General features: G+C 45.8%; 1 protein-coding gene across 5 annotated transcripts; it reads right to left on the bottom strand.

The window, feature by feature from the left end:
* Positions 1 to 6005: 6005 nt before the first annotated feature.
* Positions 6006 to 22986, bottom strand: TRMT1 (tRNA methyltransferase 1). Of its 5 annotated transcripts, none has more exons than XM_083595131.1 (18): positions 22835 to 22966; positions 22503 to 22601; positions 21015 to 21394; positions 17287 to 17342; positions 16197 to 16345; positions 15159 to 15346; positions 14752 to 14867; positions 14016 to 14128; positions 13472 to 13620; positions 12776 to 12859; positions 11900 to 11969; positions 11673 to 11807; positions 10672 to 10757; positions 9018 to 9126; positions 8573 to 8649; positions 8086 to 8205; positions 7550 to 7670; positions 6006 to 6213 (listed from the first exon to the last, which is right to left on the bottom strand). In XM_083595131.1, the coding sequence occupies exons 3-18, from the start codon at positions 21365 to 21367 to the stop codon at positions 6130 to 6132; spliced, it is 2010 nt and encodes a 669-aa protein (XP_083451257.1). In that variant the 5' UTR covers positions 21368 to 21394; positions 22503 to 22601; positions 22835 to 22966; the 3' UTR covers positions 6006 to 6129. The 5 variants fall into 5 exon arrangements, with proteins under 5 accessions (XP_083451257.1, XP_083451259.1, XP_083451258.1 ...); XM_083595133.1 differs by having other exon boundaries at positions 22555 to 22601; XM_083595132.1 differs by having other exon boundaries at positions 22503 to 22678; positions 22835 to 22956.
* Between the last annotated feature and the right edge of the window lie 1610 nt (positions 22987 to 24596).

The raw sequence follows: 24596 nt of genomic DNA, 5'->3' as shown, positions 1-24596 counted from the left end.
ATAGCACCCCTTGCACACTGTGACGGGCCCACCTGCAGATCTACCAACCCGCACAGCGTAATTGTGGGAAATATAGGGACAGGTGCTCCTCTGTTTCCAGTGAAGGTTTGGGGCAAAGGTGAAGGGAGAGGGCTGTAGGTTGTGTTCAAGTGTGGTGGGAAGGGGGGCTGAGAGAAAGGGCACACCTGCCCTGCCCTCCTGTAGCACCTAGCGAGCAGTGTGGCAGGAGGCTTTCTTAGTGTACACACGCATGCAGCTCTGTCCTTGCTTTCTCTTTGAATCGCTCCAGGACCAGAAGGTGCAGCTGACGGTGCTGACGGACCGCTCGCAGGGAGGCAGCAGCGTCTTTGACGGCTCTCTTGAGCTCATGGTGAGCGCAGCAGGACTTCCAAGTAGCAAGAAGGGCAAACTGCCTCAGTGTCAGGCTCAGGAAGAGAAGGAACCACGGTCAAGTAGAGAGGCCCTCATAGGCCGGGTGACTGGGGGCATCCAGAGAAAGCAGAGAGCTACCCAGTCGGGAGTCACTGAGGATGTGCAACTTTCACATTTCCTTCTGGGCAAGCTTTTGAAGTCTCCGTGCCAGTGGTGGGCGGGGCCAGAGGCCAAAGTGGATGGAGTAACAAATGCTACCTTTGTGCAGTTGGCTTGTTATACCTCTGCATCCTGTATCCAGACAGGAAGGAGGCCTTGTCAGATGCCAGGCAAACACACTCGGGCTGCAAAGCAGGGGCAGGGAGGGATAGGGCCTGAGGTGGGGAGACCTGAGGGTGGGGTGGCCCTACATTCAGCCCCTGACCCTGATGTTGCCCCCCCTGCCTTAAATAATAGCAAGGCCAAAGCTTATACTGGTGACTCCAGTGAAGGAATTGCTGGTTCTTCAGCATCCTAGAGTGGCAAGCCCACTTTGTAGCACCAGGCCCTGTCAGCTGCAAGGCAAGCAAACCAGCCCGACCTGCAGTACTTCTCCCAACTTGCATCCCCTCTCCCCCTTTCCTCCATCACGGTCTTCAGGTACATCGACGGCTGCTGCATGACGATAGCCGGGGCGTAGGGGAGCCACTGCTGGAACCTGGCGACTTCCACCATGGGCTGGTGGTGCGGGGTCGCCATCTCATCCTCTTGGACACAGCAGAGTCGTCAGCTGAGCAGCACCGCCTGTGGGCCCAGCAGGAGTTCATGGCACCACAGCTGGTGTTGGCCCCTGGCCAGGGGCCTCCATACCAGCCTGGCCAGGACAACGTGAAGGAGGTGAGGGAACGGTTGGGAAAGCAATGTAGTCAGTTGGCTGTGGCTGCCAGTTGCACGCACTCAAGGCCTTGCATATGCAGCTCTGTGGGCGAGCTCATGCTTGGCATGCAAAATGGTCCCACCTCTGGCTAAAGAGTGCAGAGCTGGGAGTGGTCTCTGCCCCAACCTTTGGAAAGGTGCTCTCATTCAAAGTCAATGTGTTGATGCTCACCTTTAAAGCCCTAAATGGCCTCGGTCCAGTATACCTGAAGGAGCGTCTCCACCCCCATCGTTCTGCCCGGACACTGAGGTCTAGCGCCAAGGGCCTTCAGGCGGTTCCCTCACTGCGAGAAGCCAAGTTACAGGGAACCAGGCAGAGGGCCTTCTCCGTAGTGGCGCCCACCTTGTGGAACGCCCTCCCACCAGATGTCAAAGAGAAGAACAACTACCAGACTTTTAGAAGACTTCTGAAGGCAGCCCTCTTTAGGGAAACTTTTAATGTTTAACAGACTACTATATTTTAATACTTTGTTGGAAGCCGCCCAGAGTGGCTGGGGAAACCCAGCCAGATGGGCGGGGTATAAATAATTTATTATTATTATTATTATGGTACTAGGCTAGATAACCCATGACTCTCCAAACAAGGCAGATTCTCATATTGCTCTACAAGTCTGGGCCCAGAATATCTTGGGCAACACATTTCTTTGTATAAATCACATCCCACCCACTAGTCCACAAAACTTTCTTAGGAAATGATGTGATCCAAAAAGAACAATTCATTGGTGGGGACACAGATGTTGTATTCTTAGAATGTGTTTCTTATTCTTGAGCCCCTTTTACTGACTTTCACAACGTATTTGTCTCACTTTTTTCTTACTTTATTGCTTTGAAATGGCTGATCAATAAAGTAAAAGCTAGTGAATCTCAGCTCTGTTCTAATTGGGTAGTGTCATATTACGATGCTTGTCTGATTAACTCTCTCCTTCCCCAATCCCAGTTCTCCGCTCTGCACCAGGCTCTCCCTTCAAATGTCCACTTGCTTACGCTGGCCCAATGGGAGCCCGACTCCGTTCTCATCCGTCTGGAGCACCAGTTTGAAAGGGGGGAGAGCGTCAATGGCTCCATGCCTGCTGTTGTTAACTTGCTGGTAGGTCTCTTTTGTAATATTCTTCACATCCCTTTACAAGAAAGCCTATGAGGCATGCCAGCATTTATTTCTCTTGTCTTGCAGATGAGGGAAGGAAGCTAGCTCACAATGAGTGACTTACTGGAGGCACTCTAGTGAATTTATTGGCTGTTTAAGTAAGGAGTTTAGCACTGAGCTATAACTTCAACTAACAGCATGATATGGAATCTCTTTGAGTTGTCACCATATCCTGTATGGCTTTTATCTCCACACCCTAGAACTTGTTCTCATCTTTCAACATCATCAGTGTGCAAGAGATGAACTTGGCTGCTAACCAGAAGCTGGAAGACGTGAACAGGCTGATCTGGCAGCCAGCTGAAGGTAAATCTTCAACTCTGAATGTGGCTACTGTGACAGACTTGATGGGCCATATCTGTTGCTATAAGAGGAAGATGGCCAGCGGTGACCAAAAATCCCACAAATCACTGGGCAATACCCTCTGCTAGATCCATTGAAACCAAGTTACTTAAGTCAAATCCATAGACTTCAGTGGGTCTACAATGCATGCAACCATGGTGGCTCACTACTCTAAACTACAGTAGCACAGAACCCATCTTCCTCTGAGGTAATCCTTCACACCAACTATAATAATTGGCTATGTCTGTGCTTACAGCACTAAACTGCTTTGATCCTTGTGTCCTAAGCAGCAGAGGTGTTCATAATGACAACGGTTCATACGTGTAAGAATGCTATTGTGAAAAAAACAGCCTTTGGTCAAGCCAGTCCATTCCACCTCTGGAACAGGGTGAATTTAGTACCATCCTGCTCATGTGACTATCAATTATATAGCTAAAGGACCCCTGGACGGTTAAGTCCAAAGGCGACTATAGGGTCATGTGGCCAGCATGACTTAACCACTTCTGGTGCAACAGAACACCATGATGGAACCCAGAGCGCACAGAGTGGGTGGTGCTGTGGTCTAAACCACGGCGCCTCTTGGGCTTGCTGATCGGAAGGTCGGCAGTTTGAATCCGCGCAACGGAGTGAGTTCCTGTTGCTCTGTCACAACTTCTGCCAACCTAGCAGTTCAAAAGCACACCAGTGCAAGTAGATAAATAGGTACCACTGTGGTTCGAAGGTAAATGGCATTTCCATGCGCTCTGGCTTCTGTCACAGTGTTCCGTTGCACCAGAAGCGGTTTAGTCATGCTGGCCACATGACCCGGAAAGCTGTCTGTGGACAAACGCTGGCTCCCTCGGCCTGAAGTGAGATGAGCACTGCAACACTATAGTCGCCTTTGACTGGACTTAACCGTCCAGGGGTCCTTTACCTAATTATATAACTGTCCCCCAAAGCTGCATAAGATCCCAGAATTCCCTGAGTGTCTCATATAGATAACCATGCATCACTGAAACAGTTTAGACCAAACTTACTGTGCAGTGGTTGCTTCTAATGTTGTCAGATTCTGATTCTGGGTGTGTGAATAAGAGGCAAAGAGCCTTTCAGAACAGTCTCCCCAAGGCAGAGGGGCTCAGTCCTGTTTCTTTCCCCATTCCACTGACACTTGAAATCCCATAGGAAGCTGCCTAATATTAAGTCTGACCAGAGGCTCATCTGCCTCATTACTGTCTACACCAGGGGTCGGCAACCTAAGGCCCATGGGCCACAAGTGGCCCATGGCGGTCGTTTAACCAGCCCATGAGCTGCCCCTGAACCGAGCCGCCCGCTCGGCGAATCCCCGCATGCTGCGCTAAACCAGTGCAGCACGGGGACTTGCTTTCGCAGCACCAGAAATCGCGGGGGCGGGGCGTGCCCATGGAAGGATCTCTGCTGGAGTGAACCGGGCCCAGGCAAGGTAAACCTTGCCAACCCCTGGTCTACACTGCCCAGCAGCAGCCCTCCAAAGCTCCAAGCAGCAACCTTTACTAGTTTTACCTGGAGGTGTTGAACCTGGGGCAAAGCAGATGCTCTCCCAGTGACCTATGGCCTTTCTTATTAGATTCCTATTAGTTATTCCTGCTGTAGCCTACATGAAGATATGAAGCTACTAGGTGAGGCAGAAGGTGTATGCCCTTTTTTCCACCAGCACTGTTGCAGGGATCTGTCCTTCCCTGTTATAAGATTGACTACCCTTGCCAGTTAGCTGGTAATCATCTGCATGTAACTCACAGGCTTTCCACTAAATGCTAGCTATTGACTCCCAGATGCAAGGGACTTGAAGCCACAGGATCATGTATGTAAGCTAAGACCAATTGCATTAATTAGTCGACCAAAGGTACTTGTGCCATTGCTTGTCTACTTCATTAGATGCACAATTAGTCCTATTGTTTCTTTCCAAAAGCGTCTTATCGACAAGGGGTTCCAATATTGTCTTTCCTAAACTCCTTCTATCCACAGGAGCAGCAAAACAGCAGTCCAGAAGCAGGCTGGACCCAACACACATTGCACTGCAACCCATGGAGATCCGGACATTCCTGGCTCGTATTCAGCACAAAACAAGGCCTGGCAGAGAGATCTGAGCAGAGGGATTAATGTTCCACCTCTTACTCCGTCCAAATGGAGTTGCGTCAAGCAAGGGCAGGACACTGGAGCTCTTGACAGGGCCTTTTCAATGGAGATGAAATGATTTCTCTCCAAGCCAAGACATTCTCGTGGAGAGCGGATTCTTTTAGGCTGCTAAAAGGCAGTATAATCAGCTTCTGTGAACTTCTGCAATGATTTTGGTGAATAAGGGATCACTGTAAAATGCCTTTAGACTCCCTTTTCCTCCACACCTGCACACCAAAGAAACTTGGATCATTTTCAGGGGAGGGTGTGGAGTTGGTGGAGTACTTGGGCTACCGTAAGTGCAATCATTACCTTTTCAATAAACCACTTAAAAACACGCTGCAACATTCTGCTTTTAGACCCCAGTCTAGCATCGAAGTACAGTGGTACCTCGGGTTACATACGCTTCAGGTTACAGACTCCACTAACCCAGAAATAGTGCTTCAGGTTAAGAACTTTGCTTCAGGATAAGAACAGAAATCATGCTCTGGCGGTGCAGCAGCAGCGGGAGGCCCCATTAGCTAAAGTGGTGCTTCAGGTGAAGAACAGTTTCAGGTTAAGAACGGACCTCCAGAACGAATTCAGTTCTTAACCCGAGGTACCACTGTACACAATAAGAGGGCGAAACAGGCAGTTTTGTTTCTTTTAACATACCATCTTTCTAGGGCTTCAGACAGAGAGGTCTTTCCCAGCCCAGTCTGGCAGAGCCAGGATTTCAATCTTGGGAGTTGTTGCAGCATGCAAAGGATTTGGCTTTACCCTGACTCATTATTGCACATGCCATTGGGCTGGAGCCTGTGGTGCTAAACAGTGTATCTGTGAGGAAGCAACAGGGTTTCTTAATACTGCTACTGTCTATTCACTAGATTCTCAGACTTGACCTTCCACTATTTAGAATGGACAAACATCAACAGTGAAGCAGTGCATGAGGATGTTCTTAAAATATCATTTTGGGGATGTAATAGGGTCATCTCCCCGCACCCCACCCCGCAACAGTACTTGAAGAGCCTGACAGTTCAGTAGGCTCACAGGGCAGGCAGCTGATCTACTAGAGAGCAGTTTGAACATGATCAGGTAGAAAACATCTAGCAAACCAAGAACCATCAAAAGCTAACACCATTGTTTAATGGCAGGCACATCATAAATGGACAGTCATTTGAAAATAAAGGCTCTCCATTTAGCACAAATATATAAAACAAAAGGGAGCAGATACCAAAGACTGTTTCTCATCAAGATGGTGCTGGGTTGTTTTCTGCCGTCTTTCCTTCTGTCTCATGGGAGTAGCAGCACTTGTCCCCCAGTGAACAGTTGCCCTGTAAGGGAAAAGCAACGCCAAACATCACTAAACCATTCAAGTCCTTGCATGCAGCCCTGTGGCTGAAGCAGCTGGCCCTTAGGCAAACTAAGGCCGGGGGCTGGATCTGGCCCAATCGCCTTCTAAATCCAGCCTTCGGACGGTCCGGGAATCAGTGTGTTTTTACATGAGTAGAATGTGTGCTTTTATTTAAAATGCATCTCTGGGTTATTTGTGGGGCATAGGAGTTTGTTCTCCCCCCCCCCCACCCAATATAGTCCAGCCTCCCACAAGGTCTGAGGGACAGTGGACCGGCCCCCTGCTGAAAAATTTGCTGAGCCCTGCCTTAGGCAAAAGAGAAATTGGCAGCTTGGCCTAAGGAGGCTGTAGCTGATCTGGGAACAGAACCCATAGCTACACCTCTAGTTGCCTTCACCATTCTGTTCTGTATAAAAGCCAAACATACCAAATTTTCAAGGTTCCTCTAAACAGCCCACTTGCCATCTGCAAGTGTTTTAAATATTGCAGGTAAAATTAAAACAGACTTACATACAACTAAGGACCCAACCAGCCAAATAGGGTAACCCAGGTTTAAGGAACCTCCTGGTTTTGCTGCCTGCCTAGGTCTGTAAAAACAGAGCAGCTGTGAAGCACCAGGTAAGCTGTGCCTGGGTTGGTAGGTCACAAGTTATGTAAGCCTGGTTAAAAACAGTATCTTTTTTTCAAAAAAAATCTGCTTTTCATTGGTCATCCTCATACCAAACATAGAATGGTGTTTAGGGACAGGGCAATTGTAGCTGGGCTTAAAATGATTACTGAGAACTGTATTCTCCAGCTGACTCCCCTAAATGAGACCAATCGATACAGGTTGTGCATAATGACCTCTGGTTGCCAGCAGCTACAACTAATAATGGCAGCTGATAAGAGAGCTCATACAAAACTACCTGCCACATGGCAGAGAGGCAAACCAAGTGCAGCTCCAGTGGAATAAAACCAGAACCCAGAGAAGAGGGGTGTGCTTAACCCTTTCCCGCTCCCAATTCTATTCAAGCTGCTTTTACTCGTGCTATGAGATAAAAATCAGTTACACAGGTACCATTTCCTCCATTTGCCACAAGTGAAGCTTAAAGAACTTTAGCTGCACAGGCCATGTGCTTAGACAGTAAAAAAGCAAAAGAGAGATGGAACAGAGCAGAGAGCAAAGAACCATGTCCCTTCTCCCCTGCACTTTTAAGCACAGCTATTCCCTGCTGTCATCAACACTCAGATTCCCCCAAAAGGCTACTCAGTTTCTTTTACACACCAACCCAACATCTCATTTCTAAGCAAACAGCACAGTAGCTGTCACTACTCACTTGCCGAAACCGTTTGCAGGGAAAGTTCTTCAGGTGGGCCCCATCACTCTGTTCTGCACATTCTTTCCTCTTGTTCTGGTGTAGCTTTCTCTTTTCCTGCAGGGAGGAAGAGATCCCACCCCTGCCCCCAGCAGATGTGTCAGAACAGAGCCAAGGAGGCTGATGCTTTTGTTTCGGTGTCCCCGTCACTACTGCCCTAGCCAGGAGAGTCAGGGCAGAAACCTAGGCCAAAGACCAGAGGGAGTAGCCCAAATGAGGTAGATACATCTTCCTCTACTTCCCTGGAAGTGGGGGGGGGGATGGGGAAAGGCAATACCAGAAGATACCGGTGCCACAGTTCTCCTTGTCAGCTTTTCCATGACATCCTTAAAAGTAACGCATACTGGTACCATTTTTAACCAACAGGAATGAGTCCTGGCCTGTCTTTGTTCTAATGCCCCACCCCCATCCCAGGACCTTTATATCCTGTATCCCAGGTTACATAAACTGTATCCTAGCTTGCTCCCAACACACCCAGGTTACCTGTTAAATCTTACCCAGCTTTGGCTCTTGCTTTTGGGCCCCAAAAAGGCTCTGGATTTAGCTGGAACCGTTTAAGGCCTTGCTTTCGTGAGCTAGGATTAGCATCTGCCCGGACAGTGAAGGATGCCTGCAGCCTGTGGAGTTTAAGAGTGTCAGCAAGGAAGGAAGGCAGACAGTTCCAACCTGGAACCAAACCCTTTCACAAAGTGGGATCACTACCTTCTCTTGGTCAGAATGGGACAACTTCTAGATGAAACTCTCTTGAGCATTTGAACACACACACACACACACACACACACACACACACCTACCTTAGAACTTATTTTGCTATCTATCTTAACCCGCAGCTGTCTGTCCCTCCCACCCCTGCCCCACAACAGCCTATAGATATATGCCCTCCTGATTTCCAGAGTTTCCTGCCAACGAGCCATTTCTTACTTGGCCTAAGGTCCATATTTGCCCATCCAACACCCAGTCTGGCAGTACACCCCCAATACCTACTTGGGTTCTACAGAAAGGATGTGGGCAGCTGGGCTGCTCTCGGAAAGGCGCTCTCTTTTCACAGGATTGAGTTTCTCCTAAAGTTGGGAGATAGGCAGGAGGAATAGAACAAGAAGTGGGTTTAATCTCAAGAGGTGAAAAGGGGAAAGCAAATGAAGAAACAAACTTCAGGTGAAGGATAGCTAGGAATCTGTCCTTTACAAACAACTCAGGACTGTGTTTTAATCGCTCTTTATCAAACCAGACCCAAAGAGCGAAGTATACATGCAGAAACAGCGGCCAGTGGTACAAGGTGGTAGGAGCATGCCCCATCATTGCAAACAAAAAGCAATAGTGCCACAGGCCGGAGCCTGAGAACGGGGAACAAATAGCTGTTCTGGAGATGCCTACAGTAAAAGATCCAGAAAGAAAAGCTCCTTTATGCAGAGGTTAAGACTTTGCTCACCCAGCAGCGCATGATGTCCCAAAGCACAGATGGTGGCGCATCTGTCTTGATGGCATTTTTGCAGGCATGGGACAGTGACACCCGGTAACCAGCATGGAGGAGAGCTGACCTGGAAAGGAAATCCAGGGAAGATTTGCACAGAAATACCTAATTTCCAAAGGGGAAGAATTTTGGTAGAAACAGTGGAGGGTTTCTCACTGTTTGAGTCAATTCTGTATTTCAAACTGTAGACATCACCACTTGTTACCTCATTATTAGAACACGGGATTCCAATTTTGGTCAGATTCAGACCATTTCATTGAACATCCCTAAACATTTGTTGCTTGTTGATGTCAGAGCACTATAGTCTGTCAATTTGTTCATCCCAGCTACTCTGTGAAGTGTCATTCTTTCCAAACAATGCAACAATTTGAAGATGACCACCCTCAAACTGCCAGACCCCATCCTAGTAGCGACTTTGTCTTGGATCCAGAAAACCTATAGCATGAGCAATCCATCCTGGTTAGAAAAGGGAAAGTTTTCATATGTGGTAGACATGTGAAAAAACTAAGGGATTTTAGGAAAGGATATATAATGAAATGAAGATGATGTTAAAACTGGTAATTCCCAAAAAAGAAGCTTTTTTTCTAGGGATATGGGGGACAAATGTCCCAAAGAATATTATTAAACTATGAATGGAACAACAGCTGCAAGAATCCTATGTGTGCAGAATTGGAAGGTAGAAAAAGTCCCAACCAAAGAAGAATGGATTGCAAAACTAATGGACTGTGCAGAATTGTCAAAACTGACAGCAAGAGTGAGAGAGCAAAGTGATGAGCTTTTTACTAAAGAATGGAAATCCTTTTTGGAATATCTGAAAAAGAACTATAGCCAAATGAAACTACAGGCAGGATTTGAATTAGGAGCAGTGGGTGGAAAATGACAATAATTGTAATAGAAGAAATATGTATTATAGTTTAACATATAATGCAGCAGAATATGGGTAGGAATAAACACACCACAGAGGTAAGGATGGGAAGTCACCTTGTTTATTTTTTAAGAGAAATATACGGTATATTGAATTTTAAGTTAATGTGCTTAGGTGTTTAAAATTGAATAAAATTTATTATAAAAAGAAAAGGGGGGTACTTTTCTACAGCTTATCACTTTGGGCAACAGGACCTGTGGCTTCCTGCATAACAGAGCAAAGTTCCAGCAGCAACCTAGCATAACACAACCAGCCTGCTCAGGTCTGAACTACAGAGACCCAGAGAGTCACAAAGTCCTCCATAGGACAGGAGTGAGGACCCTGTGGCTCTCCAGTTTTTTCCAGACTCTAATTCCCATCAGCCCCAATCACTCTGGTCCATAGGCAAGGGTGGTGGGAGCTGCAGTCCAGCAACACCTTGAAGGCCACGGATCAGGTACCCCTGCTACAAGAAAACACAAGAGTCCCACAGCAGGACCCTTAAGGCTTAGGCCAGACAAGATTGCTGAGTAGGGAAGTGAGAAAACAAAGGAAGCCACAATGCTCCAGTATAGCTCTATAAAGAGCCTGACTCTGCCACCAGCTAAATGAGCCCCTGCCCACTCCAACCCACACAAACTACAACCCCTCTCTGTATGCTTTCCCCTACTTTAGGATAGGTTCTTGCAGCACAAACCCCAATCTTACCTGAACTGTAGCAGGGAAGGGCTGCTGCAACGGACGGTTTTGCTGAGATGGTCAAGGGTGTAGTAGAGAGGGACATCACTGAGCTCCTATCGCACAGAGAGAAAATAATACTAGTTAAAACCGGGTGTTTGCCCTACAGTTGCCATAAAGACAACAACACCAGTTTATCTTAATACAGTATTTCAAAGAAAGATCTTGCAGTGGTGGCTTTTTAATCTTTGTTTGTTTCTCCACCCTATTTCTAGATTGTCAATAGACCAGAGTACACTGGGTGATTCTTCTCCCTGCAGAGATTCCTTCCCACGGTGATTCATCTGCTTCAGATCTACTGCAGGTTGTGAGAACGGAGGCCTGCTCTATGGCAGAGGTGCAGAACCTGCAGCCCTCTGGGTGCTGCTGCTCCAGCTACTGTGAGACGCAATGGGAGTTGGACTTCCCAACAACATTCGGAGGACCACAGGTTCCCCACCCCTGCTCTAGAGCGAACGTTTTTGCAGGCACTCCCCTTGCTAAACACAAGGTGAGAGCGTTTGCCAGAACATTGCCAGACACTTGTAGGTATTCCATTGTGGCTGTGGATTGCAGAAGAAGACCGACTGCAGTATACAAGTTCTTGCTTATCTACCATTGTTTCCCCCTTCCCTTTTGGCGTCCCTCCCTTCTTATCTCTTTTTTTTCTGTCTACCACTGCTAATCTTCTCACTAGATGGGCTTCCAAGGAACCCCAAGGTGCCCTAGAAAAAGTTTGAAAACCACTGCCCTATATGAAAAGGGTGCCGAGCACAAAACATACCCTTCCCTTTGAATTTCTAAATCAAACCAATTGCCACACAATACTGTATTCATTTGTTCATTCACAGTGAGAGTTTGCGCAACTCAGTGGTCCACTACCCAACATCCTTTGTTGCACCTTGGCAAAAAGCTGCGGCTCATGGGGGTGGTCTAAAGGGGAAGGGATCCTGTATGGCAATTGCCTTCTTCTTCTGCACAGTCTTCCTCACCTCCATCACCATGCTCAGGATGCCCTGAATCCGCTGGCTTGTTCGGAAGCGTGCTGGGTTGCTCCCAACTGCTGACAGGACTCGCTGGACAAAATCCGCATTGTGCAGGGGCTCTGCCCACAGAGGGCCACCCAGCTGTGGGAGGAGGAGGAGGAGAGAAGCAAGGGTTAGCTTGAGATCTTCTGGCCAGGGGCATATTATGAGGTGTCGAGATCAGCTGGGCTCACCTGGTGGCGCTGCTGACAATACTCACAGGATGGTCCCACAGGAGGCCCACAGGCAGCCTTGTAGTTGAAGCTGTTGTTTGGTCAGAGAGAGCAAAAGCAGTATTTAAGAGCCTCATTGCGGTAAATGGGGCCAATACTTTTTCTTTCCCTGTTCCTTTGTTGTTGTTTTATTAAATATTGCTTGTTAGGTGCCCAAGTCTCTCTCTCTCTATTTATTTTTACTAATATTTTATTTATACCCCAGCTATTCTGGGCAGCTTCCAGCACATATTAAAACATAATAAAACATTAAAGACTTCCTGATACAGGGAACAAATATCATTTAAGCATCCATCAGACAGACTGTCAGTTTGCCTCCTTTGATTGGTAGCTCAGAACTGTGTCCATTATCTCTGGCATCAGGCAGAAGAGGCAGGCACAGAGGGGTTCAAACATTGATCTTCACTTCCCCAAGATCCCTTCCCGTTTGCCAATTGTTCTATTACACCGATAGGAAGCATCCAAAAATGAGCTAGCATGATTTCCACTCTAATAGAAGCTTGCGCCTGAACACACCCTCCTCTCCTCACAGAAACAACACGTCCCCCTGATTCTGACTCCCACAAACCTATTGTGTATGACTACACACAAAACTTTGGTTTTTAAAATTTGAGGCCAAAAGCTGAGAATAAAGGAAATGTTGCAATGAATCCTCACCGAAAGAGGATGCCTCATTAAGAGAGCCACCCGGGAAATGAGTTTCCCACCCTGGTCAACACAGGAACATCTGGCAGTACAAGTGTTCCTGGAATCTGCCCACCTGACTGTCTTAGGTAGGAGAAAGAGGGGGAATGCTGTTTGATATTTCTGTAAAAAACATCTCCCCAGCTCTCTTACTTGTTTCCATTGTGAGCCACTTTGCCAAGTCTCTGCATATGAAAGGAGCCACAGCCCACACAGTTATAGACAAAGGCCTGTTTGCTGCCAAAAGAAAGAGAATTATTAACATGTAGCAGACTTGGCTACAAATAAGAGGCAGGGAAAGAAAAGCCCAGGGATGGGCCTCATTAAGTATTGGTTGCAGTGGATAAGCTCCCTGTTACCTCAGCTAACTGGGAGCACCATGGACAGACACACACACACACACACGTGGTGACCATTTTGCACAGTGGTGCCGCTCACAGTCCCCACACTCCTTGCCCTGCCCCACATTCTACTTTCTTCTGTGTCCAAAAGGACCTGCATGTCAGTGATCACATGAAGAAGAAGAAGAGGAGGAGGAGGAGTTTGGACTTGATATCCCACCTTTCACTCCCCCTTAAGGAGTCTCAAAGCGGCTAAAAATCTCCTTTCCCTTCCTCCCCCACAACAAACACTCTGCGAGGTGAGTGAGGCTGAGAGACTTCAGAGAAGTGTGACTGGCCCAAGGTCACCCAGCAGCTGCAGGTGGAGGAGCAGGGAAGCAAACCCAGTTCACCAGATGACGAGTCCACTGCTCTTAACCACTACACCACACTGGATGCCACTAAAATGGTTGTAAGCACAAATGGGGCACTACCCAAGGACTGAAACTCAAGTTTGGGGGTGGCTCACCTGGCAGAAGCTTTAACTTTGGCTTGCCCAGTAAAGACCCGGACGAAAACACGAATGTAGAAATCTGCACTGACCGACAGGAGTGGGACAATGTAGCGCTGGTAGCAGTTGGCCCGCAGATCAATGCTGTGCAGGATAATCCGCAGGGCCTGAAGGAAGGTAGGAGGAAACTACAGTGAGAGCTATTGTTACGTTTTGATTTTGGACAGTTATCATTACTGTGATACATGGGAACTTCAACTCTTCCTGTGTCAGCCCCATAAGAATGTAAGTGTCACTCTGTTATCTTGAGGTTGGCCTTGGAAGTGTGTCCTCCAGCACAGCAGCAGGCAGCCAAGCTGGGAAAAAGAGGGAGTGGAACTGCAGCAGTGTCCTGGATGCCTGAACGGCACTGCGGGTAGATACCACTTGACCTTGCAGAACCACCAACTTGAAAGCATTCATTTCCTCTTGAGGAAGACAATAGACGGGCCAAAGGCTGGACAGATACAGCGATGGGACATGGGCTTGTAGTCTGGGGTTCCTGGCAGCTCAATCCACTCACCATCTCATGGCAGAACTTGCCCTTGATAGACATGGCCCCATATTTGCTGTAGCAGGTCTCCCCGGAGTTCCCAGCCATTACAGCCATGTCGGTGCATGTGACACACAGCAGGCCTGCAACAGTGTCCCCAAAGGGAAGGGAAGGGTCAGGAGATACAACACAATCTTTCCCCAAAAAAACACACCTAAAAGGGCATCAAGCAACAACTGTAGAGTCAAAGCATATGGTGCCGTGACCTCAGTTTGGACTGCTGCTCTGCCACAAAACCCATAGCCAAACCATTACATATGCTGGCTTCAGTTTCTATCTGTGCATAGGGAAAAACAACACTCTCCTGTCTCAGTGTGGCAGGGAAGGCATACAGAAAGAGTTCTGTAGCTTGCACAGCAGGAACAATTTCACTTTTACAGGAGTATTCCAATCGTCAGAGAGCTTTAGGAACTTGCATAGCTAGACTGCCATATAATATGCTAAAAGTATGTCTCTGACAAAGTCCTAGCTTTTCCGTCATGAGTCAACGTGAGGTTATGGTCCGTATTTTACATTTATACCCAGATTTTGTTTTGAAACACCCCTTCCAAAAAAAACTGTTTATAAGGGCTGACAGAAAAGCTAAGTAGGCAAAAAAAGGTTGGTGTCTCCTAAACCAAAAACCACTGCAGAAGAAGAGTGGTCCAAACACCCTGATTTTCACCATCACTCACAAAAGTGGAGCTGATAGAAGTTATGAGCTCACCTCCGTCACTCACGCTCTGAACCGCAGCATCCAGAAACATCGAAGGGCTGCCATATGGGTCCAGATCAATGACATCAAAGAGGTCTCTGTCTGCCTTGCTCTGATACATCAGCATCCTGTGAGTGTGGGAGAAAGACCTGTTTAGAAGCACCACACTCCACATACAAAAAGAAACAAAAAGACAACAGTGGCCCAGTTCTTACTATGGAAAAAGGAGAAGGAGTCTAGCTCCCAGGCCCTGAATCACAGGTGGGGAATCTGTGGCCACCCAGATGCTGCTGGACTACAACTCCCATGATCCCTAACCATTGGCCATGCTGGCTGAGGCTGAAAGGAGCTGGAGTCCAACCACAATCAGGGTGTCATGGGTCTCTTATCTCTCTTCTAAATGGAAAACCTTTACTCACCGGGCATCTGACAAGCTTGGAGTCACCAGGTGTCCGACATCATTGAGCTGGATGTTTTTGGTTATTAGCTCAACAGCCTTGGCAGATAAGTCATTCGCCACCACTCTCTGAAGGCCAGGAACCTCCTTTGCAAACCGGATGGAGCGTAACCCAGAAGCAGCCAAGGCCTCCAGCACTCGCACTCCCTCCTGCAAAGAGACAGGAAGAAAGATATAGAAAAGAGAGATGGCGGGAGGCCCCAAAGCAACTGAGCTCCACAGATGCCTTGCTAAAAATGAACATAACAGCTGACTTCAAATGGTATCCCCTTGCCACAACTGATGGAGATGTAGAACAAAATTTTCCTCATATGCCTTATCATCTTGTGACCAATGCACATGGTGAAGCAGACACAAAATGACTTTTGCAGCAGATCTTGACAGACTGGGTCAGCCTTGTGAATGCCTCAGCGTGTATCAAAATCTCCAGCTGTTCCCCAGATCTTGGATTTCTTGAGACTGTGTGCGAAAACACAGACTCAATGTTGGAGTTTGGGGAGGAGAGAGGGAATAATGCAAGGTGGTTAGTATTTAGTGGAGCATTTGGTGACCACTTGTAAGCCAGGCCTCTGCACCAAACAGAGACCTTGCAGTCAAAACTGTAACACAGCTAGCACAGTGTAGCAGTTACCATGTCAGATTCAAACTGGTAGGACCCAAGTTCAACACCCCCCCCACTCGGCCATGAATCTTGCTGGGTGACCTTAATCCAGTCTCTATCTTCCAGCCTAATCTACCTCAGAGGATTGTTGTGAGAATAAAAGGACAAACTTGTATGCTACCTTGATAGCCTTGAAGGAAAGGCAGGACACAAATCAAATAGATAAAATATAACTAAGCACAATAAAGCTAGTACAAAAATAAATATATTTTGACAAAACAAAAGAAAGGAGGGTCAAGGATGAACAAGGGATCAATACATTCAGCACTACAATAAAATAAGGTGCCATCACAAGACCCTCAAACCCCCAAAGTGTACATACACACAGGGACACAGCACCTGGCATACTTCTCCCACTTTCACAGCTTCATGCTCCTCATTATCTTGCTGGTCATCACCACCAGGTGTCTGCTCCAGGTCATCATCTTTTCCCCCTTTCGAGAGATCCACAATCACTTTTGAGACATTCTCCTCTCCAGGGACTGCAACTGGAACAGATGGAAATAACACAGAGTGACATGAAGTCTGGGCCTGCCATTCTCCTTACATAGATTTCACACAACTGTAATATGGCATTCAACATTATGCTGAACAGCATGGACAAAGAGATTGCATATATTTTCCAGGAAGCTAAGCAGCCATTTCCCAGAAGCTGAAGAAAGGTTAGCAGGGTGCTAAGAGATCTGCAACGTGCCAATCAAGCTAGCGTTCTATCTTCTATTTACCTTGCATAGATATTCTTAGCACATTTTGTGCAAGAAGACCACAGCTGCTCATGGCTCTTTTATGGTACAGAGTGGGGTCTTGGCTAAAGAGTGATGTGTTAACCAGATCTACATTCTGTAGTTCTAGGAACAATCCCCAAGGCTTCAAAACGGGGCATGGCTAGTTCACAACAGAGCCGCTGACAGTATGCAAGCCTGCCTAAACAGGTGCTTAAAGCACAGCTGTCACAGCAAGAGGAACAATATAGAACTGGAGAAGGAAGAAGAGAGTGGAAACAGCAGGCAGAGTCAATATCAGGGTCTGCTCCAGCCAAACTGTTCTCCCCTCTCGCTCCCCTGGCCAACTTTACATTTTATAACATTTATTTGTTTTAATATTTTAAAATGTAAAGTGCCTTGGGTGCTTGGCAGAAAGCCAGGTGAAGGGGAGATCAGAGCATCAACACCTCTTCTGCTCCTGTTTACTTCACAGTCAAGAAAAAGAATAGGGAAGTGCCCTAGTCAAACGTTTCATTTTGGAGAGAGAGAAAAACTGCCTCCAATGGACAGAGGTAATTACCCCAATGTCCAGACTACAAGACAAACAACAACGAGAGAGAAAGGTAAATCAACATTCCTGAAAAGACAATTATGCCTGCCTCTTACACATCAGCAGTTTCCCCCTCTGGGTCTTGTCTCAAATAGAGGAAAACATTACTACTCACTTGAAATCCCTTTTGATGAAAGCTGCAGCCGTACAAATTCCGTAAGGACTGCACACCTAGATGTGGGAGGGAAGAGAGATGTCAGAGATGTGATTTTTGTTATTCTGTAGCCAAGATATAATAGGAAAAAAGATTTCATGAAATTTATATACCACTTGATTGTGAAACCCCCCTGCAAAACTAAAGACCCTGTGTGTCTTCAGAACCACTCATTTTCCAGAGCACAGGCTCATCCATCAGCCCCAGCCAACATGGATGGTGCCAGCCATCAAGAATGATGGGAGCTGCAGTCCAGAAAGCTGGAAAGCTACAGGTCCCCCACCCCTGCAAGAAGCCATTCCGCTTCAAACCATACTCACTAAATGAGCTTTCCCGTCCATATTTTTCAGCCTAAACTACTGGGTAGTTATTGGTAACTAAAAGCTATGTTACAGTATCAGTAGACAAATCCAATGGAAAATATCTTATATAAATCAGCTTTTAAGGCTCACTGAACTCAAGCATCATCACTATTATTACTAAAAAAAAATCCTCTCAACTACCAGATTCCTGAAACTATCAGCTACTTGACAGAAATCTTTTTGGCAGCAAAATAGGGCTGCCCCTTCTCTGTCAAAGGACTGGCCCTTCCTTTCATCAACCCTCTTGCCAGCAAAGGGGAATTAACTTGACTTCATTACCAAAAGGGTCTTGAAGTGGGTAAAAACTAGGAGGCATGTCCTCTAGCACATGGCCTTCAAGTTCGATCCTCACACACACAAAGATCCTTCTAGCAAAGAGAGGAGCACCCAGGACACAAACGCAGGCCTCTCCAGGATCCTTTTGCCCCCAGGGTTCCTTGCAGCTTCTGGAGAATAGGGTTCCTTTTGGTGACAAAAGTGCATATCCTTGCACCACTGAAGAGATCCCAATGGAAGAGGGAGAGTTTAGCACCAAGCACATGCAGGGGTGAATTCAATGTAGTGCTAAGTGAGCTCTACTTGCCCAATGAGACTTTTCACCCCTCTCTTCCCTCCCCATGTGCCCCCTAGGTCTTTTCTGGGGGTTCCCCCCAACCCTCCAGAGCAGAATAGGGGCCCCTGGGGCAGTATGCTGGAAGAGAAGAGAGAGAAAAGTCTTTCTGCAAAAGCAGACCTTGTAGCTGAATCAGGTACCCATCTTTGGAAACCAAATGCTTCCCAACCTCCCCACTCCACAATGAAGGTCCACTGAACCCACCTTCACCATAGGAATAACCCGAGGAGGTGGATTGGGCAGTCCTCAGTGAGTTAGTAAAAAAGAAAAGGGGGGGACTACCGGGTTGGCGCCTCCAGGCAATGGCGGAGTTCCTCCGATCAGGAGGAATTTGCTCCGTGGAAATCAGGGTCTGACCGCCACGGCGAAGACGGAGACCCACTGAAATCACAGGCGGGAGAAGCTTGTGAACCTGGGATTCAGCTGGCACCTTTTGCGCCTCCCCTACTCGCGGGGAAACCCTGTTTTGGGGATCTGGAGCGAAGTGGGGTGAGCAGCATGGTGCTTCGAATTGACTGCTTCTTTCACGGAGTGAAGCCGCATCGCTGTTGCCGGAGAGCGCTGACTTTTTCCTGTGGACAATTTGACTTTAAACAACTACCCGTGAGTAGAACGGAAAATTGGATCTTTAAATTTATTAATTTGGCATCAAAACGGGAAGGTTTTAAACAGGAAGTCCGCCTTCCTCTTTTGTAAATAGATTGAAGCAAAGACGTCGCAAGTTAAAGCCTTGGAAAGTCTTTTGTAAAGGATTAAATCTCCATCGGTTAAAACTATTAAACCCCCCTTGGAAGCAGGAGAAGAGGGGGGAAATTTTGGACCTAGCGAGCCTGCAGGAGAGAGTGAAAAATCAAATTACCACTGCTCTGAACCTGGAAACGGGATGCCAGTAAGACTGACGTCTTGGGAGAGTTCATTGACTGTGAACAGAAAGTAAGTTGACAGATGGCTAAATAAGAGAAATATATTGTTTCCACTGTCCCCTTCTGCGTTTAAAAAGGAGGAAAAGTAACTGAAAATTGAAACTAACTTTATAGTTTAAATTGTGTTTGAAAGGATTGATACAAGTGGAGACTGTTTCCCTCTAGAGGGAACTTTTGAAACTGTTACAAGAGTGGAGCTGGGGTTTTTCCAGCTGCAAGGTAAGAACTGTGAGAATCAGAGATTGACCTTGGATTTTAAGAATGTCGACAGAAGGAGCCTTAGTGACTGTATTATGTAAGATAAGCTATTCGTTGGAACAGCTCCACAAGAAGACGGATGTTATGACTACTAAACTTGAGAACTTGGGACAAAAAGTGATCATCAATACAGAAATTGTTCAGGACTTGACACAGGAACCTACTTTGACAGGACAAACTGGGGAGAAGACGAAGGAGAAAGTTGTTGTTGTTGAACCTAAAGTAATACAAGTGGGAGCCCCAGCCTTACAGAGGCAAATCGAGGACTATAAGTGGAGGCCTTTTATGAATGAATATAGAAAAAGTCAGAATTTGAAGATTGGAGCCCTGCTTGGACTGGAGAAGGAAGGTTGGATAGACTCTTTCATGCAGGGATTTGCTGACCTTTGGTTCCTGAATCTGGGTCAGGAGGTGATTGGAGTTGTGGAGGCCTTTGGATTTGGAGGAGCTTTGAAACATGATTTGAGATATTGTATGGACCTTGGTTCTAGCTGTGGAGAGTTGGCTGGCCTGTCAAGAGGGAATGGGGGCATGGTTGGGTCGGGGCCCCCCCGAGACCTGCTCTTCAGCATCTTCAGCATCAAAGAATATGAAGAAAAACTGTAGAAGGGACTTGGAAAAGATTTAAGAGCCTCGGACAGAAGATCTCCAGGTTGATGAACTATATGGAATGGACGGAAATGACTGGCAGAATCCGAGACCAGGGAGAAGAGATGGTGGAAGAAGATTGGGAAAGTTTAAAGTTTATATATAGAAATATTGTAAAATTAATGAGTGTTAGTAAATTGTTGGAATGAAACTTTATGGCTTTAGCAGAAATGTTATAAGGAGTTAAGTATAAATAAGTACTTTAGTATTAATGGAAAATAAGGTTAAAAATATGTTAAGATATTCATAATGATAAAAATAGAGAAAGATGGAAAGGAATTGCTGAAACAAGTAACAGAAGTGGAATACAAAAAGGGAGGTGAGAGGAGGTTGATGAAATAAGGGAATGAAAGATAGAGTAATGAAATGGTATGGTATATGTTTTTAAACTGTTGTTGTTTTGTTTTGTTTAGTTTAGTGTGTTAAGGTTGTGTTATGTATTGTTTATATATTGTATTGTATTGTTTCCTTTTTTTCTTTTTTTTCTTTTCTGCTCTATTTTGTCTTTTTCTCTTGCCTTTTTTCTTCTTTTTTCTTTTCTTGTAAGTCTTAAAAGTAATAAAGATTATTTAAAAAAAAGAGTTAGTAAAAAAAAAATGAAGTGGGGTCACAACTGTAAGCAGAGCTTTTTTCTGGGGGTACTCAAGGGTACACAGTACCAGCATTTTTTTCCTAGAAGAAAAGCACTGACCATGAGAATGTCACAGTTCCTCTCTTGTTCATTACACTCAAAAACTAAGTTTAATTCGGCCAGTGGTTGCAGGCCCCTTCTCATTCTCGCAAAATCAAAGGGGCAGCCTCTTCCAAAATGCAAGAACAGATTCCAACAGTCCCATCATTTGCAAAGTTAAATGGAAAGCAATCTCTCCCCACATGTCTACTTACGTAAGGTCTCTATTAAACTCCTGAACAGGGTTGTAGAACACTTCATTGGCACTTGGAAAAAATATTTTCCCCTTCCCTTCAGTGACCAGGGTTCCTCCATTCTTTACTGCCTCACTGCCACCAGTAGTGCTCACAATAGGGGACTGAGCAACATTTTGCTCCAGATTCGAGTCAGCTGTTTCCATACATTGTGCCTGATCACCATCCATGGCTTTCACAAAAATATTTCTGACGTTAAGAGCAATTAAAGGTGAAATATTCCAGGCCTTTTGAAGCTGTAGAGTTCCTGCCCTTCTGTAAGGAGGTAAGGTGCCTCCCAGAGTCCAAATCCACAGGAGACACTTGCTTTTCATTAGTACAGGCTTCTTCCTGAGTATTTTCTGAAAGTATAAGAAAAGCTATTTCTATTGCATAATTTTCCAGTCATCAGCACTGCTGTTCTGTATATGAGTGACAGCTTACATATGTTATGATAGCTGTCCGCTTCCAAAGATATGGGTAGCAAGCGGTGATTAGTTAAAAAGGAAGGAAAGCCCTCACTGGCCTTTAAGAGCAAGAGGTCCTTAATTTTTTTAAAAAAGATAAGGAAATATCAGATTTTAAAAATCAGCCTTGAATTTAACAACTTACCTGATAACAATAGGCACTTAGGAATTCTATGCAGAGAATTCCATGCAGGTGAGTGGGCTGGTGAAGGACGGATGGGTCTCTCCATTTGACCTCCACCTGCCCCCATGCTCTCCTGGTGAATTCTCTGAGCCAGCCAGCCAGCTAGTTACACTGGCAATCCAGCTGGCAGGGGAAAACAAGACATGCAGAGGTAGCAGGAAAAAGCATGCAAACTGCTTCCAGGCTTGGCTTCTCCTTCTTCCTCTCACTTATACTCTATCTGCAAGTGGACAGCCATAGCTCAGTGGTAAAGCATATATTTTGCATACAAAAGGTCCCAAATTCAATCCCCAGCATCTCCAGGTACTGCTGGGTGAGGACCCTGCCTGAAATCCTGGAGAGCCACTGCCACTTAGTATAGACAACTATGTACTAGATGAACTAAGGCTCTGACTCAATATAAGGCAGCTTCCTATGCACCTAAGTTAAAATGCTGTGATGTACTGCTGGTATAAGGCTAATTCTGTGGCTTCTAGAGCAGTGCTGGCTCACAGTCCTGTCTCGGCTGCCTAAGGACAATTGGTACCTGGCAGTGCAGTAGACCTTACTTGTGCAGGACTACTGGGAGGCCCATCAGCTCACCAATCAAATGAGAAAAAATGGATGAGATGCCAAACACATCTTCCAACATGCAGGAGGGGCAGCTGAGTTAGGGAGGCTAGCTATTCAAGTTGTTCATTAAATAAACACCTTCAGGAAACACTTTATCCAAACTATAGGAAATTTGCTGGGCTTTAACACAAAGAAGGTAAGCATTAAAGCAGTGGGTCTTGATTATATTTTCTCAAAACTATATAACTCTAATATTTGACACTTAACTGAGAATTCTCGATTGGCTGCTGTTTGCACACCACCATAATTATGCTCTTACTCCGCAATGCTGGCTGTAGGTTTCTGCGTCTGATCAGAACTGGGAAGCTTGCAGCACCACCGGAAAAAAGGAAAGAAAATACACAGCACTTCAGATCCATCTTTTCTATAATCCTCCTCCTAGTCTAAGGAATCGGAAACAAAGCCAAGCCAGCATATCACGAATCGCATAGATTGTGGAGAATAAGAAAGTAAATGCTTTATTCACACTCCGGGCGGAAGGAAACAAAACATGTTCCATAATAGAATCTGAAGCTTGCTCCAGTCTAACAATCACCAACCTCTTTAACTCATCCTCCAACCCAGAATATTTCCTTCCCAGAAGAAGCACAACCAACCAGCACCGACTTCCACGCTTCTCAGCACAGGTTATGTCGACGCCGCCATATTGAAAATTGTGGGAGACGATCAGCTGACGCTCTTCCGACCAATAAAACTTGCGGCGGATGGGACGCCTATAGGGTCAAAAAGAAGACGTAGCCCAGCTTCCGAAACGCAGTTAGAAAAGCTGGAGTTCTTTAAACACATTTGGGAGGGGTCATGTGTCGTCCCTTTGAACACGACTTCTTCCGTGATCCGGATGTATATGCGGCTTATACGGGAACATCTGCAGTTTATAGTTTCGTTCCCCAGAAACGATTTGCAATAAATGGCGATGAGAATCAGTGGGAATGTAAGCCATTAGCCGGTATTTCTTAGAAGTCTTCATTGGGGGGGGGGCGCAGGGGGGAGAATAGTTCCTTTTCCATCTTGCAATATAAAACTTTTAAACCATATCGAACTCAGTGGGGCATAATTTCTCCGTGAACAGGCATTAACTGAAAGAGTCAAAGGTAACAACGTGGCGAACTCCTACACCAAGATAAGTGAGTGTGGTGACAGTAGGTCCCTTTCGCTCTTTTCAAGGATTTGGAAACACTTCATTATTCAGAGTCGGACTGTGGTACTTCGCCAAGCTCACATATTGCGATTTCCACATCAGTTCAATAAAAGCATCCACTGTCTAGTCCTCAACCTCTGAGTTCAACGAAGGGGTGGATACACTTTACTGGGGGTTAGTGGGAAGACACCCAACCAATAACCTTGAGGTTATTTGACTGAAGCTAAATTGTACATCAAGGCTGAGGGTAGCTATGCATGCTTGCTGATCTGTGCCTGCATATCTCTCTGTAAATTTTTAAATAATATATATGCTACCCTTCAATTTATTGAAAACAATATTAACACCAGGCTGGGCATCCTCACTATGCTGATTAGACTTCTTAGTTACAGCAAGCTTTCCCAGACGTATAATTTTGTTACGTATCCTTGTTCTTAAAATCTACAGATTTTATCTGTATTTTTCATAAATATTTCACACTGTTTTAGGTAAGTCACTTAAGGATTCCCCCTCTTTTATGAAGCAGTTAATTTTATTTATTTAACAAGATTTATAAGCAATCTAAATATTAATAAGCATGTTTTCAGGGTGGCTTACAATATATTTGATATCTTGGTAGATCACTTGATATTTTCTAGGCTAATCAGCATCAGTGTTAGGACTCAGTATTATCTCCTAGCACATCTCAGATTATCCTCCTAGCACATATGAGAGAGAGAGCAGGGCTAGTCCCACATCCCATCCCTTAAATATAGGGGTTTCTGTTCATATGTTTGCCCGCTGTGCATGGGCATTCAATGGGCAGGGCTAGGCTAGCCAGATAACATCAAGGACAAGGCCAGCAACATTGCTCTGTTCTTTGCACGGATATCCTTACATGCATTGCACAGTAATACATTATACATATGTTGCAATATCCTGTCAAGTTTATCTATATATACAAATCAGGTAGACAAGAAGATAAGGATCTTTAGATGCAAAGGAGCACACCAATACCTTTACAAACTGGTCCTATGTTTGTTTACTCCAAAGTAAATCCTACTGTATTCAGTAGAACTTACTCCCAAATAAACACACATAGGATTGCAGCTTTAATAGCTGTAAAGAAGGAGGGATTTGGGCAGTTGTGTCTTGCAGTGCTGAACTTGCCTCTTCTACACAAT

The sequence above is a fragment of the Podarcis filfolensis genome (genome assembly GCF_964270895.1).
Source record: "Podarcis filfolensis genome assembly, chromosome: 2".
In the NCBI taxonomy this organism is placed as follows: domain Eukaryota; kingdom Metazoa; phylum Chordata; class Lepidosauria; order Squamata; family Lacertidae; genus Podarcis; species Podarcis filfolensis.
This window is presented reverse-complemented; position numbering and strand designations above follow the sequence as displayed.